The 16,056-nt window shown below is 38.8% G+C and overlaps 1 protein-coding gene across 2 annotated transcripts in view; it reads left to right on the forward strand.

Moving 5' to 3' along the window:
• Positions 1-15,124, forward strand: part of wdr7 (WD repeat domain 7) — a 128,189-nt gene extending 113,065 nt beyond the window's left edge. For both annotated transcript variants that reach the window (XM_026297077.1, XM_026297078.1), the window contains 2 exons: positions 8,954-9,058; positions 12,312-15,124. In XM_026297077.1, the coding sequence (XP_026152862.1) occupies positions 8,954-9,058; positions 12,312-12,515 (309 nt within the window). In that variant the 3' untranslated portion in view covers positions 12,516-15,124. The remainder of the gene's footprint in view (positions 1-8,953; positions 9,059-12,311) is intronic.
• The last annotated feature ends 932 nt before the right edge of the window (positions 15,125-16,056 follow it).

Consider the following 16,056-nt stretch of genomic DNA (forward strand, 5'->3'; position numbering starts at 1 on the left):
TTTGATTTTTCTCTCAGTAATTGAACAAGGAACCAATGACTCTATCACATTTTTACCTTTGCAGACATTTATGTTTGTGTATGTTACTTGCCATTTTTGTGCATTTCTCTTTGAGTGGGTGTGTTGGTAATTTGCTGTGTATTGATTTGCAGTAACCTGAGCAGTCTAGCCTGGTGAAGGGGGTCATTTATATCTGATAACAGCACTGGCCCATGTTCACCCAACATCTAGTTTGATTGAGAGTGTCTGCTGTTTGTGTGCTCAATATAAAGACAGGAGACGATGTTTTCTTTTTTTGTTATTTGCAGTAATTAACAATTAATAGATAATGACTTTGCTGGATGTGTGTGTGTGTGTGTGTGTGTGTGGTGGGGTGGGGGTGGGGAGTATGCTGGAAGCATTTCAAGTGTTTCATTTCAAATGTAAGATAAAGCTATCGTCTTTATTAATAGGGCTGGGTATCTTTTAGATTAATGCTTCTTATTGATTCTGGCACTTATTGGAACTCGGTTTTCCAAGGCTTGGCCAATTATGTCAACAAGAAAAGAAGCCAAAGTATGTTAAAGGTTTTTTTTTAGCAGCACTTGCTGCCACATAATTATATCATACCATATGGCAAGTAAGCATACTGTCAGCAGTCACAGGTAGTGACATCAGGCATAGACGTTCACAGTTGAGCATCTAACAAGTGTTTAGTGATGCTAGTAACATGGTTCTAGGAATGACTGGGTAAATCCCAAATCCTCTAATTGCATCCACTTGCATATTTTCCTCATCTTAGGCTGGCCACACACGAGACGATTTTCGATTTTCCATGGTTTAAAAACACTGGAGACCACAGACATAAGGACAGTTTTAACTGATAAACATTATAATTCTCTGAATGCACACACTAGACTTCAACCTGCCTCCACAACAGACACAAGATTTCACAGAAACTTGCATGATCAAATGTGACTTTGTGACCCACACTTTTTTTTGTCAGCCCTATTGTGTAAAAGTAAACAACATCCAGTTGGTGATGTTTCCCGGGCTTCTTGCTCTCACTGCCTATTGAGGATATTCTGTCAGAGCCTCCCCGATCAGCAATCGTAAATATTAAACATGTTTGCTCCTTACAGCAAAAATAAGAGTTTTGGGATGTCCTTTGTTATGGCAGACCAGAACAACGTCTGTGTTGACCGAGGACATTGGAGCAATAGAATAAGAGAACTGAGATTCAGCCAATGTCAGTTGGTCAAATAATTTGGTCCAGAGTTAAGTATTCATAAAATGCATGGAATTTCTTTTCCTGTTATGCAGCTATGCAGTTGACATTTGTGAAATGTTTGACTATCTAACGCCATTAAAATTGGTAAATATAGTAACACTCAATTAAGGGGGAAACATAACTACTTTGGTGGTCCTCTTACATTTCCTCTACCAACATCAGCAGATCAATAACTTCACTTAGTCTGTGAAATTTGTCGACATCTCCACATAATGGTGCAAATTTTGTTCAGAAATTTATGATTCCTGACCAATAAATCATAATCACTGACATTTCATCTAGGGGGTCAGACTTTTAATTTTAACAGTACTGACCACATACCTGCACAGCAACAAAATTAAAGTACCTCAAAATTGTACCTGTAGCAGAGGACTACACACTTATTCCATTTGCTTGTTATTGTTATTGAAGCTACAACAACAAGCAAATAAGACATGTTGTATTCTTAGCAGATTAGTGTTACATATGGGAACAGATGTTACCAAAAATAAAAACCACATTGGAATGATTAGACTTGCTGTGGTTTAGGAAAAATATCTTTGCTAAAGAAATAATTTGCTTCGTTTCATTTGTACGGTGGTGAGAAGAGGGGGGGGTGTAAAAAAAGAAATAAAAGATTAAGAGATAATTAAGAAGATAAGAGTATAAGAAGAAGAGTTTTTGTTCATAATCCATCCAAGTGTGTGCCCAACCATAGCTGGCTAGTCCCTGCATGACCATCTGCCACAGCTTTGATCAGCCTCCATGAACACCCCTTTGTCAGCTGCATAACTGTGTATGTGTGTGCCTGTGTGTCCACTCTGCTTTTTTAACGGACTCTACAGAGATTACTAATTGAACACAAAGAAACAGTCTGAGTGATCTGTCCCGCTGTCTCAATCTGTTTCGTACTGAATGTGTAGATTTGTCCCAGAGATTGCACTTCGCACTGTACATCCCATAAGAAGCCAACCAGTGTAGACAACTATAACATGAATTCTATTGAAGCCAACAAACTTGGTCAGCTTTAAATGTAAGTGTTATAACCGAAATGCTAGCATTGTTAACATTCTCTGTTTAAACAAACATATTTGTTTAGCTCTAACTGTTTTGCTGTCAACAGTTAACATTGTTAGCATTCTCTTTTGAAACCAACTGAACTATTGCGTTATCTGGACTTAGTTATTAGCAACAATAGCAACCCCTTTAGGATATTGTTAGCTGTCTGTCAGCAAACCAACATATGCCAATAACTGTGACTGAATCTGTGTCAGAACTGGCTGATTGTCAAGGTATCAGCTAAAGCCATTGTTACAGTTAACCATTTCACAGTACAAAAGTAATACTAAAAATTCTAGAATGGCGCCTGTTAGGTGGCAGCCAGTTACAGCAGCTCCTCTTTGTTTTTGGTTTTTTGCACGTTTTTTACTGAATTATCATCTGTTAATCCAAGTCAAGTCAAGATCTATGCTTTCTCTCTGATAACGGATGAAAGTGGATGAGTTGGGATCTTCTAATTCCTGTGGAGAGACATATAGAGATTATGGAAACTGTTAGCTCTCAAGAGAACAAGTCTGCTTCTTGATATAAAACCTAAAATCCCCCAAGACCTGAAGGAGACGTAGGAGGGGCTGGAGAGCAGGAGTGAAGCATCGAGAAAAACGTAAGAGATTTAAACCATTTCTCTCAACAATTATTATGAGGAATGTGGGTCACTCTGCAACAAAGTGAATGAACTTTCTTCTTTAGCCAGCAGCCAGCGAGAGTATAGCGAGTGTAGCTTTGCTTCACCGAGACCTGGCTGAATGAAAATATACCAGACAGCTCGCTTGAACTGCCTGGGTTCTCACTAGTGTGAGCGGACAGAGGGAAACAGATCGGCAAGAAAAGAGGAGGTGGTCTCACAGTTTTTGTTAACTCCAAATGGTGAAACCCTGGACATGTAACAGTGAAAGACTGTATCTGCACTCCAGACATTGAGCTGTTGGTGGTTGGACTTAAGCCACACTACCTGCCCCGTGAGTTTTCACATGCCATTGTTGTGACTGTTTACATTCCTCCATCAGCTGCAGCACAGAGAGCATGTGACATCATCCACACAGTTGTCGCTGGTCTCCAGACAAAACACCCCAGTGGCCTTATAGTAATTAATGGGGATTTTAACCATGTCAGTATTTCGGGAACTCTGACCAACTTCAAACAGTATGTGGACTGTGCAACACAAGAAACTTAAGATTCTTGATCTCCTTTATGCCAATGTGAAGGAGGCATACAGCTCTTCAGCCCTTCCCCCACTTGGTGGATCAGACCACAACTTAATATATCTAGTACCAACATACAAGCCCGTAGTAAGACAACAGTCTGCTACCAAGAGGTATGTGAAAGTTTGGTCAAAGGATGCTGAGGAAACAAATTTAGACCTTTTCATGGACGATCATGGTGAGGACATCGAAGACATCTCTCACTGTATCACAGATTACATCCGCTTCTGTGTGGACAATGTTGTTCCATCCAAAAAAGTTCATTGTTTCCCCAATAATAAGCCATGGATAAATAAGGACATTAAAGGTCTCCTCAACAAGAAGAAGAGGTCGTTCATGGCAAGAGACAAGGAGGAACTCTGGGCTGTGCAGAAAGAACTCAAGAGGAAGCTGAGGGAGGCAAAGCAGCTGTATAGAGACAGCGTAGAGCACAAGTTGAGACAGAATAATATCAAAGAGGTGTAGAATGGGATGAAAATAATGACTGGCTATAAGAAGCCACACACTGCTGTGGAAGGAGACTCAAAATTTGCTAATGAACTTAACCTGTTCTTCAATAGATTTGACACCACCTCTGCTTCTTACTCTGACCCAGTGTCCTCACACACCATCCCTCCTCCCTCCACCACCTTAGCTGATGCCTTGGGGTCTCTTCACATCCCTCCACCCAACATCTCTGCCAATGCTGCCTCCCCATTGCCCACTGATGTCATCTCCTCTCTCAGCAGCCATACAACATTGAAGTATACCTCACCTCCAATACCTCCTCCCCTGCCCTCACCATCTGGCAACACAATACACAGGTCCAGCCTTTGCCACAGAACAGGTGAGGAAGGAACTAGCTAAACTAAAGACCAACAAAGCAAAAGGACCAGATGAGATCAGTCCCAGAGTACTAAAGGTGTGTGCTGGACAGCTTGCAGAGGTTTTTCAGAAATTCTTCAACCTCTCTCTGAGGCTCAAAAAGGTGCCTAAGTTATGGAAAACCTCTGTATTGTTCCATTACCAAAAAGAAGCCATCCCAGTACCCTTAGTGACTTCAGACCAGTAGCGCTAATATCACGTCATGAAAGTGTTTGAGAGACTGGTCCTGCAACACCTGAGGTCTCAAGTGTCTGAATTTCTGGACTCCCTGCAGTTTCCATATCAGGAACACATCAGAGTGGAAGATGCCATCATCTTCTTAATGCACAGAGCATACTCCCATCTGGAGAGGCAGGGCAACACTGTGAGAGTCATGTTCTTTGACTTTTCAAGTGCTTTCAACCAGTGTTAATTTTGACAGCAGACTTTAATTTAGTTTTAGTCATAGTCTTTTGACTAAAATGCAATTTTAGTTTTAGTCATATTTTAGTCATCTGCTTTGTTTTAGTTTTAGTCTAGTTTTAGTCGACTAAATAGCATAAGATTTTTAAATCGACTAAATCTGTAGTAGATTTTGTGCATGTGCATCTAAGAAGATTGATTCTGATTGGATCTTTTCTAAAAACGTCCCTCACATTCTCGTCTCGTTTTTATTAGTCAACGAAAATGTCAATATATTTTTATTTAGTTTTCGTCATCATCACTTAATTTTTATTTACTTAACGTCTCGTTTTCGTCAGTGAAAACTTGTCCTTGACGAAAATTATAACGAAAATACTTCGTCAACAAGATTAACACTGCTTTCAACACTATTCAGCCCCACCTGCTAAGTGCAAAGATGCAAGATATGGAAGTTCCCGCAGACATGGTGGAGTGGATCAAAGACTACCTCACTGGGCGGCCACAGTTTGTTCACTTAGCGTTTAACAGGGTTCAGAGTTTTTCTTCCCTTTGAAATCAGCATACTTGGTTTCCTGTGACTCCTACTGTATACCTCATTATTAACATATTATTATTAACATTTCCTGTTGAAACTGATAGACTTCGTTAGCCATATAACTTTAAGATCCCCTGTACCCATGTGTTTGCATTCTTATATCAGTAACGCACCACAACAGTCAAGGTCAAGATAAGCAGACCAGTGTGTATACAGTGATTAGCTTGGTTAGCATGTCATCATTAGCCGTAACCTGCTATAGTACTTCAAGCAAGTACTGGAGTCCAAGTATCAACATGGAACATTACTGAACAGTACTAAACTGGGCAGTTTAATAATTTGTTGTAAGTTTGGAAAGTCTTAGACTCAAACTCTTTCTTGTAGTGCCCAGGATCTGCTCCAGCCCAAAGCCACATGATGCAACTCATAACAGCATACACACTAGTATACTGCCACCAAAAGGTGGATGCAAAACCATAATTGAATGGTAATGCATTTGAATACCTTAACTGAATTCACAAACTGTGAATGATGTCGGTTTATATAAAAAAGTTAAAAAAGACTATTGTTAACTTAATCTTCATTTACAGAGGAGGCAGGCTTTAAAAGCTGTCACTCATGGGATGGAAATAGAATGGGCTAGGTCAGAGGTGGGCACTGAGGGCCACAGCCCTGCTTGTTTTCCAACTATCCCTGCCTTACCAAAGCTGACTACCTGGGTCAGGAGTGTTCTGCCAATCAGAAGCTGGAAGGTACCACTTCATTTTGTCCTCCCCCACTGTATGCTAAGCTGCTATGTGCCTTATGCTATTTGTACTTGTTCATCTTTTTTTTACTTCTTATCTAAGTTTATTTTTGCATGCCCTGACTGTAATTTTTACATCACACTTTTTAGTTTTTAACGTTTATGTGTGCACCAAGGATCTGAGAGTAACGAAATTTCGTATGTGCTCTACATGTGGCAGAATTGACAATAAAGCAGACTTTGAAACTTTGAAACGTCCACCCTCATCTGAGATGGTATGTTCCAGTTTGTGATTGGCTGAACACACCTGATCCAGGTAATCAGCAGTGGGTAGTGCAAGGATAGTTGGAAAACAAGCAGGGCAGTGGCCCTCGAGGAACATGGATTACCCACCCCTGGACTAGGTTTTCTGTTTGAGACACTCACACTCTCACACACAAACAGTTGGGCCCCCAGGTGTCATGTGTATTGAAGTATCACTGTAAGTGCTGTAAATAGGTTTAGTGTGCTTCACTGCTCTCTGATAGGCAGATTGATTTGGTGACCCACATACACATTGATCATAATATATATGGAAGCATCAATGTTTGATGCACATTAAACAGTTAGGCTCTGCATCCTGTTTTTATACACCCACATACATATTCCTAAATATTTTCCTCTCCTTTTTTATTCTTTACCTATCTATTCTAAAAAAACTGTAGTTAATCAAAGTTTAACCATAGAGCTCTTATAATTGTATGCTGATTTGCACTCTGATTGGCGCTCTGATTGGTCAACAACTACTATCACTTTTGCAGTATTTTGTAATACAAAGCAATTATAATCAATTAATACATTGATATTTAAATAGCTATTACATGTTACACATACTGTAGACTTTGGCATTTAATAATATACTGATGGGGTAAGACCTAGGCTCTTGTCTTTTTGTATATGATTTTGAGATTCAGTTGAAGAGTCATTGGCTGTCAAAAATTTCAAAGGCATTCAGTACTTACAGAAAAAAACTTGTTAGAGGTTCTATGCCACTTGTAGATCAGCCTAGAGAAATCAGTTCAGCAGAACAAGTCAGCTGATCCCAGCTCTCTGTGTAACGTATTAAATCCAAAATTGCTCCAGATTGTCATATGTGTAGGGGAAAAGTCACTTTTCACAATAAAGTATTTCAAGGCTTCAGTGACTGAGATTGTAAAAACGCCAAAGAAAATAATGCAGGAGAAAGACTGGCAAGACTGGCGGAAAGATGGCAAGGTGAAAGAAAAGGTTGAAGGGATTTATTAGTAGATGGGAGAGAGATGAAACGCAGAGATGTAGATGGGACAGAAGACTGCAGAGACATCAAAATATTTATTCTCCACAAGCACAGCCAGAATCTAATAGAATTTGCCCTAAAAGGAGGTGGTAGAGAATAAATTAAAAGATGAGATTTTTATTTCATTGCAGTATTATTTTTTTCTGCTTTAATCACCACAGACGGGTTATTATTTCAAGATCTGGGTCCCTGAGGCAATGCATCTTAATCTCATCGGTAGGTGAGAGTTGATAATCTCAGTCACAGGCAATAGACACATAGGGCTTTGTAGGAGGGTGTTTATTGCATTACACACCATGCATCTGGTGGGACACTTTATTGTGTTACACATGATGCGGCGTCACTTAATTTTGTCCCTTGAGTTCTGGAGGCAAATGGCAGCATCTGTGTACCAGAATCTTCCCCTCATCTGATGGAATTATCTCATCTGAAGCCAACACTTACTGTCAAGAAAAATCTGGGCAATGCTACCACAAAACAAGTTTCTCTGAGGAGCCTCAATGGAATTTCAGCAAGGACCAAAATTTGCTCCTCATCTCATCTTTATCACATAAGAGACTTTATTGAACTCAGGGTTTGAAGTTCAAACTTTGAACTTAAAGCTGCTGATGCAGTTTTGATCCATCACCAGGAGAAATCATTTGAGAAAAACTCTCAGCTGCTGTAGTTGATGAGTAATAATGCAACTTTACTTTAGATGCACTTTTTTCCTTTTTTGACAAATGTACTTCAATAATAGTCCCATTTGTTCCATAAAACCTCTGGGCCATACAAATCAGCATTCATACTCTGACATACACACTTTTTATTACAGGGTGCCTGGCAATAATATACAAGTAACACCAAAGTTATATTATACTATTAAGAGACATTTTCCACACAGGAAACTATGGGAGTCTAAGTGAATGTACATCAGTTTGCCTTGAGAAAAAAATGACTAAAGCAGAAAGTTTATTGTATCAGTATAAAGGACAGTCAGCCTCTACATCTTGTTGAGTAATGGGAAGAGTCTGGGAAATATTCATAATACACCGTCATTATAGTTGACACACCCCTTTGATGTTACTGGCTGTTCCCACCTGCTTGTTGCAGTGAAAGTAGAGGCCACTAGAGGCACAGTAGCAGGGAGAATCATATTTTCACTTTGTTTCTTGGATGTGCCACGTATCCAGAATGTGATAAGCTACAGTGCTGAAACCAATTTCAGTCGTGACTGATGAAAGACATGTTACAGAGGGCAATTTCTCTCTGTCTACTGTATCTGAACACCAGCACAGCACATTTCCCATCATGCCTCACCTCAGAATTTTTTATTTACTATCATGTTTGCATTTTGATTTTCAAGCAAATAACTTGTGATTACATAATAAAAAAGTTTATTACTTCTTAGTTAGTAGAAGCAGTACTAGAGTATTGTAGTACATTAGTTATGCCCTGATATTAATATTGACTTCTTGTTGCTGAATCAGTATTTAGTTATTTTCTTTTTTAACTGCTGTTTTTTCATGCTTGGTTAAAGCACCAACTTCCTTCATTTGATTCTAACGTTTTTCAAAATCGTCTTCTGCCTCTTTGTACCCAGAACATCCACGGTCACAAGGGTCCAATCACAGCAGTTTCATTCGCCCCTGATGGCCGTTACCTAGCAACCTACTCCAACGCTGACAGCCACATCTCCTTCTGGCAGGTAAATCACAGACACACAAAAACACAAATTAAGATATGTGCTGTGTACAGTTGTTTCTCACAGTTGTTACTTCAGAAAAATCTTTAAAAAAAACATTTTCCGGCTTTAGAAAGTTGTACAGAGACGGTGTCAAAATTTTGTTCACCTGGATTCACCTTAGCTTTTTGTTTCTGACTGGAAACAGTTCATTTGTCACAGATTGAATGTGTAAACAGTTCATTTAATAGTAAATAGTAATAGTAGTAAAATGGTAAGTAATTGTTGTTCTGTGTATTTAGCAGCTATGTTATCAATCAAAGTATTACAAATGCCGTTCTGTTGGGATTCATTCACCAACGACAGATATATCTGTGCAAACATAACGTCAGAAACATATTAATAGTTTGGTTTGAAATAAAATACTGCATAATGCTTGCACAAAAACCGTAGATTAGATTTACATATTTTATCAGATTTTGTTTTAAATTTTACTTGTTTATTTGCATTTGCCTATAATATGATAATTAATATGAAAAAAGGCAAGGGTAGCACGGTGACTGAGCGGTTAGCACTGCTGCCTCACAATAAGAAGATTCCTGGTTTGAAACCCAGCAGGGCCCTTTTTGTGTGGCGCATGTTCTCCGGGTATTCCGGTTTCCTCCCACAGTCCAAAAACATGTAAACTCCCCTCCAAAAGTATTGGAACAGTGAGACCACTTCCTTTATTTTTGCTGTAGACTGAAAACATTTGGGTTTGATATCAAAAGATGCATTTGAGACAAGAGATCAACATTTCAGCTTTTATTTCCGGGTATTTACATCTGGATCTGATACACAACTTAAAAGATTACATTATTAGTAACGGAACACCAAATTTTTAGGTGAGCAAAAATATTGGAACAGATACACTTAAAATAGATTAAAATGAATAAGACTTAATATAGGTGCTTAATAGGTTGATTGGTGACTCTAAATTGCCCATAGGAGTGATTGTGAGTGTGTGTGGCTGTTTGTCTCTATGTGGCCCTGTGATGGACTGGTGTGCCCCTGCATTTCACCCAAAAGTGAGCTGGGATAGGCTCCATCAAATCTCTGTGACCGTAAAATAGGAGTAAGCAGGGATAGATGATGAATGAATTAATGAAATTCAAAAGACAAAGTTGACAAACACAAATATAACTTGTAAATAAACTATAATACAAAATCAGGTGGCTGATCTTACATAAATAATAAACGAATATGCACAGACAGACCCACTCTTTATGTTCTTCCCAAAACTGTTACTGTGAATGAAAGGTCTTTAAAACCTCTGACACGATTATCTGAAGACACACACACACACACACACTAATGGCATTACTGTAAGCATAAACCACTGATGGCACGGCGACAAGACGGCTGCTGTGGTAATGAGCTGGTAGACACTCTGTCGGTGTGTGGGCATGTGCACATATGTGGTGTGTTAGGGAGGGGTGGTGTCGTCTTAGGAAACGATAGAGTTTCTGCTCACTGTATTTTTCCTACACACACCAAGTCTAGCTGTGTCCAGTTTCAGGCACTGGATTCCTCATGGGTTAAAGCCAAGGTTTCGTCAGAGGGTTCAGCAGTTTAATCACTAGCAGGAAGTTGTAATAAGGGTTTTCTTACGAAAAATTACTTTTTCACTACAAATATTATCCATACAGTTTGTACTGATTCCAAATAGGTACCAAAACAATATAGATTACAGAGCAGGTGGAGGAAAGATTCAGAATGTCATTCCTCGGATTTCTGTTATTATTCTTATTGTTACCAAAAAACTGAGATAATTCTCTGAAAATGAATTTGAATATTATGGAAAGCGACACTAACAGCAGCTTTCTACTACACTGAGTCTTGTCTGGATTTAGCTACCTTCTATGTAGGCCAAAACTGAGCCACATGTCTCATATTAGCTCCTCTTAATCATGCTCCCCAACCTATAAGTTGATTAAATGCAAATCTATTTAACAGTGTTTACCAATTGCATAATATTAATTGTAAAACCCAAGATACTGTACAATCCTAGTACTCACGTTGTAATGCAGAGCAACAAGTGTTAGTGACTGTGAAATTACGGAGCCCCCTTACGTATCAGTTTTTTTTAGAGTTTGTTTTGCGTTGCCTCGCAATATTTTTGTATTTGCTCTTAATGCGTTGTGTGTATTACATTAGTTTTACTGAGCCCTTTACCTCAGCACGCATTACACATTCACTTCCCTCACATTTTGAATGATAGCTATTGAGGACCACTTCTTGGCATTAAAACGAATATATGATTAAAGAAAGATAAAGCTATTTTAAAGTCGATCTGCAACCTCAGTGCTGAATTACATTTTCATCATCTTGTTGAAATGAAAGGAGCCAGCAAAATAGCCTAACCAGACAGAATGTGATAACAAGTGAATGGGTTGTAATGGGACACATTTAACAAGTGGCTAATCAACGTTATTAATGTAGTGTTAAGCTAATGCTAATTTGCACACAATGCAAATCTTGTTGCGAGGTAACACAAAACAAACTCTAAAATAATTTCCACCTGATACTTAAGGGGCTGTGTAGTAAAATAGACATATTGTAAGGGAAAATAAATCACAGGGATTTGTGGTTATTATCTGCCAATGGTAACACAAGATCATTTAACATTTTATGTATGAATATCATATTGCAGTTGGACATACATGGATGTGTCCATGTGTAGACGTTGTGTAGTATCTACAGCCTGCGTGGTCACAACTGATGGAAGATGCTCCCATTTTCTTTGGATGCCGTTGACATCTTCAAAATGTCGCTGATTGACTTTGATGTCCCTTGACGTAACAAAGTCTCAGATTATTTAATGATGCTGTAGTTTTATGTTATGGCCATCAGTTTCATTTATTTCAGCTTTGGCTCTGATAAATCTTTCAATGTCAGTCAGTTTAATATGGCAAACGGCTCTCAATACTACAATCTATATATATTTCAGATGCTGTTGCTATGGAGAAGAAACCATTCAGCACTATCAAACTACACTTATTAAAACAGCCAGTTCATATAGTTCCATACATGCTGGGTCCAGTTTGTCCAGTATAAAAACGTGGCGCTTTTTAAAGACCTTGAAGACATCATTTAGGACTCTAGTAGCTGCTGATGGACCTGCTCAGTAATTCCGACCTTTTATAGTTTCCTCTGTTTAACCAGAGGGAGTATGGATTATTGACTGATGATCAGTGGGTAATGGCTCTAAGCTTCATGTGTTGCTTACCCTCCCTAGATGAACACCAGTCTGCTGGGAAGCATTGGAATGCTGAACTCAGCCCCTCAGCTCCGCTGCATTAAGACATACCAGGTTCCTCCGGTGCAGCCAGCATCGCCAGGCTCTCAGAATCACCTGAAGCTCGCCCGCCTCATCTGGACCTCCAACCGCAATGTCATCCTGATGGCCCATGATGGAAAGGAGCACCGCTTCATGGTCTAAACCAGATCTGCATCTCCAGCTGAGCTTCTGTTCTTATATATTTATTTATAACTGTTTGCGTTTTAGGGTTTTTGCTCTTGAGGACATGCTGCATAATATCTTGTATTTTTTTATTTACACCTTGATTCTTATTTATCTGCTGTTCTTGTTGGATGTCACAGATTTCTTGTTGTGGATCCCAGCTGAACCTAGTTTTTACTTTGTTTCACTGTTAAGTTTATCCTTTTACATTTTCTGCAAGTATTTATGGAAGTGCTTAGGAGAGACAGTAACTGGAACATGATGCAGGGACTCAAAATGTGTGGATCTTGGCCATGTTTGTGTGTTTGGGAGGTAGAGTAAAACAATCTAAAAGGTTTTTTTTTTTTTTTAGTTTTCATCAATAGAATGATCACTGTTAGGAGCCTGTTGAGAATGTCTAAAAGAAATTCTCCAATGCCCTGTTGAAGTTTTTGACAAACTTTGTGTGTTTGTGTGAGGCAGCTGTGGTCCTTGCTTTTCCTTTTGTGGCGCTGCATCCTCATGCAGAAATGTGTTTGCACCACAGTTTATTTTCTCACTGCACTAAACCTGGAGATCCTGGAGGTGCTTCAGTAAAAATTCACCAAAAGACACAATGCCCAGTGGTTCTTCTTGTTCCATAGTTTCCAGAGTTCCTTATGTCCATGGAGTTCTTTCTGGCTTTCTGAGAGTTTCTGTGTCTTAGAAGTTAAAACTTTCCAGGTTTGTAGAGTTGAGGGGTAACAGCGCTGTCTCTTGTGTTGTCTCATTTTAGCCCTCCCTTCAGGGTTTTTTTTTTTTGATGATGCTTTATATTTACATTGATTTTACATTGATTTACATTGAAGACTTCTGTCCTTGGAGTTTTTCTCTTGTCATTCCTCCTGCTTCCATATACATTTGTACATATAAAGTATCATGAGAACTGCTGTGTACTGTATCCTGGTGTTAATTACATTTAGTATCAGAACCGTTTCGTGTATTTATTGTGACTAATGTGATAGTAGGCCTTGCACTAATTTGTCAGATAAATTCATGTGTCTGTTTAAAAAAACTTGATACTTTCACATTTGAGTTTTAACTCAGCCACTGGGACAATGATATGCTGTTGGCCTGTTGCATTTTCCTTTGGTTTTAACAAGGTAAATCAGCTGGTCAACAGCCAAGGAATGGAAATGGCAAAAATACAGCAAAAATACTCGGCTGTTTGATAGGAAGGAAAAACAGGTTGTTAATAGTACACTTTCATTATTTAAATGTTACATTTCTTATTAATAAGAGCAGGTAAATAATGCATGAAATGGCTTGTTAGCCCAGAGCTAACCATACTTGCTAGCAGCTTTAACAGTGTAATGAGCAGCTTCACAGCAGCTGCAAATCTTGTTTTTGTGCACCTTCAGTGGTTTAGCTCCTCATTAGTGATGTAGAGGACTATTCCATGCTGTCAGTACACTATCTCATCACTGTTTTGTTTTTTTTTTTCAGGTTCAATAGAGCAACTATCACAGGTTTTCCAGCATCACTCTTTATGATTCTGCATTACATAGGTATAACTCAGTTAAAATGTTAAAATTGTGTTTTAGTGCTCAGAGTTTTATGCAGAAAAAGAAATATATAAAGCTATAGATATAGATATGTTTATAAAGTGACAGGTTTATGTCTGTCAGACTGAATTGAGATTTTTTTAGTCTGTGTGAGTGCAGTGGCTGACGTGTGTTTGGTTTTAAGGACAGGCCCTTGATTGCCCCTGTGTTGTCCACTCTTCCACCTCCTCCCTCCTTTCCTCCTCTCCTCTGTCCTTCCTTCTCTCCTTCCTCCATCTCCTGTTAGTTTCATTTAGTGGTGTCAGAAAGCTTCTAACACCGTCCCACACCTGTAAACCCAAGCGTGTCAAAGCTTTTCACAAGTTCTTCCTCTCTTCAGAAAATTTCCAACAGCTCGTCAGATGGGTTTTTGAACACACACATACACACACACTCGTCGAGTCCAGCAGGCCCAGACAGTTTTGGGATCTTAATCTTATGTTTTCTCCTCCACTCGTAACAGTTTGAGAGAAAATATGTTTTTGGCAGCCTCTCGGGGAAGATGAGGTGAGAAAAATGAAGAAGGCCAAGAGGAAAGCTGAAGAGTAAGTAACAAGTGAGGAGGCTCAGCTCATCCACCCAGAAAAAGAAGGTTCTTTGGGGAAGGTAGTGAACCAAAATGACTAGGAAAGACCACAATGTTCTTTCAGTATGATCTGAAGAAAATACAAGTCGTGCAGTTGACTGCAAAGGTCATTTTTAGGTAATTTTTGCCCCTTTGCTCCTTCTTCCTATTCTTGATCATGTTAAATAGGGAACCCGTCATTGACTTGGTTTTAGTAATTTCTGAATTTCACACTATGTTAATGTTTTATCAGTTTTGTTGTGACTGTCATGTACCTATTGTCATGTATCATGTATTTATTGTTTATAAGTTACTCAGTCTCGATATTAAAATCTGTGTGCACATGCAAACAAGCCTTCCTTAATGTAACAGACTAGGTTGAGTATAATGTGCATCATGAAAACATGGCATGTTAAAATGTGTTGTTGGTGTTTAATGTTGAATAATAAAGATGAAAATGAGACGGTGAGTGTTAAATATCTGTTCTTGTTTTTAAAAATAGAGCTTTTCTGCTCTACTTTGTCAGAAATACATCAGACATGTATGTGCTGTTTCTGTTTTCAGTACAAGCAGACAAACTAAAATGAGATTAACTTTATTAATCCCCAAAGGGAAATTCATGTGTGAGATGAGATGAGGTGAGAAAATTCATTGTTGTATTGTTGAACGAAGTGGATCATTCCCATCATCCCACAGGCAACAGTGACCTGATGTTCCTATCTGTATGACATGTGAGATGTGTGCTAGTTTTTAGCAGCTGAGTCTGTAGTCTACATGACCATGGCTCTTGCTTCGTTAGTCCCTGGTTAGTTTTTTAATGATCAGTAACAGTCAGCACTAAACCGGATGATGTTTCATTTTATTTCCTTTGGCTGCTCGACAATAAAAGTAACTTTGTGGTTAGCCAGTTTCAAGCTTCAATGTCCAGCAGCAGTGGGAAGTGCTGGGTTTGCATCAGCAACTTAATCTAATGTACATGTAATGTAATAACATACAGCCATAGATTCCTGCAATTTCCACACACAATTGAAGTCAGTTTGAATCCAGTGCAGAAATGACAGGCTCCACCAGTACAAGTAAAACTACTCTGTAATGAGGGTATTATAGTTACTGAATGTATGAACACTGAAGAAATGCTGCAGAATAATTGCAGACCTGAAACAGTATCAAATATTAGAGATTAATGAAAAAGTTTTTAAAATGAGTAAAAAATGTCTCTGGACTTCTGTGTCTGGCCAATTTAATGCACTCTTAGTTAGAAATCCAGTCAGCCTGTTTTAGTGAGTCGCTGATCACAGAGAAACAGATCAATCTCTTCCTTCACGTATTTAAGTTTCTGAAAGTTGTTGTTTCCCTCTGTTGGATTTTATTCTTTGAACTTCAGGTTTTCATC

The sequence above is a fragment of the Mastacembelus armatus genome, chromosome 12, assembly GCF_900324485.2.
Source record: "Mastacembelus armatus chromosome 12, fMasArm1.2, whole genome shotgun sequence".
Classification (NCBI taxonomy): Eukaryota; Metazoa; Chordata; class Actinopteri; order Synbranchiformes; family Mastacembelidae; genus Mastacembelus; species Mastacembelus armatus.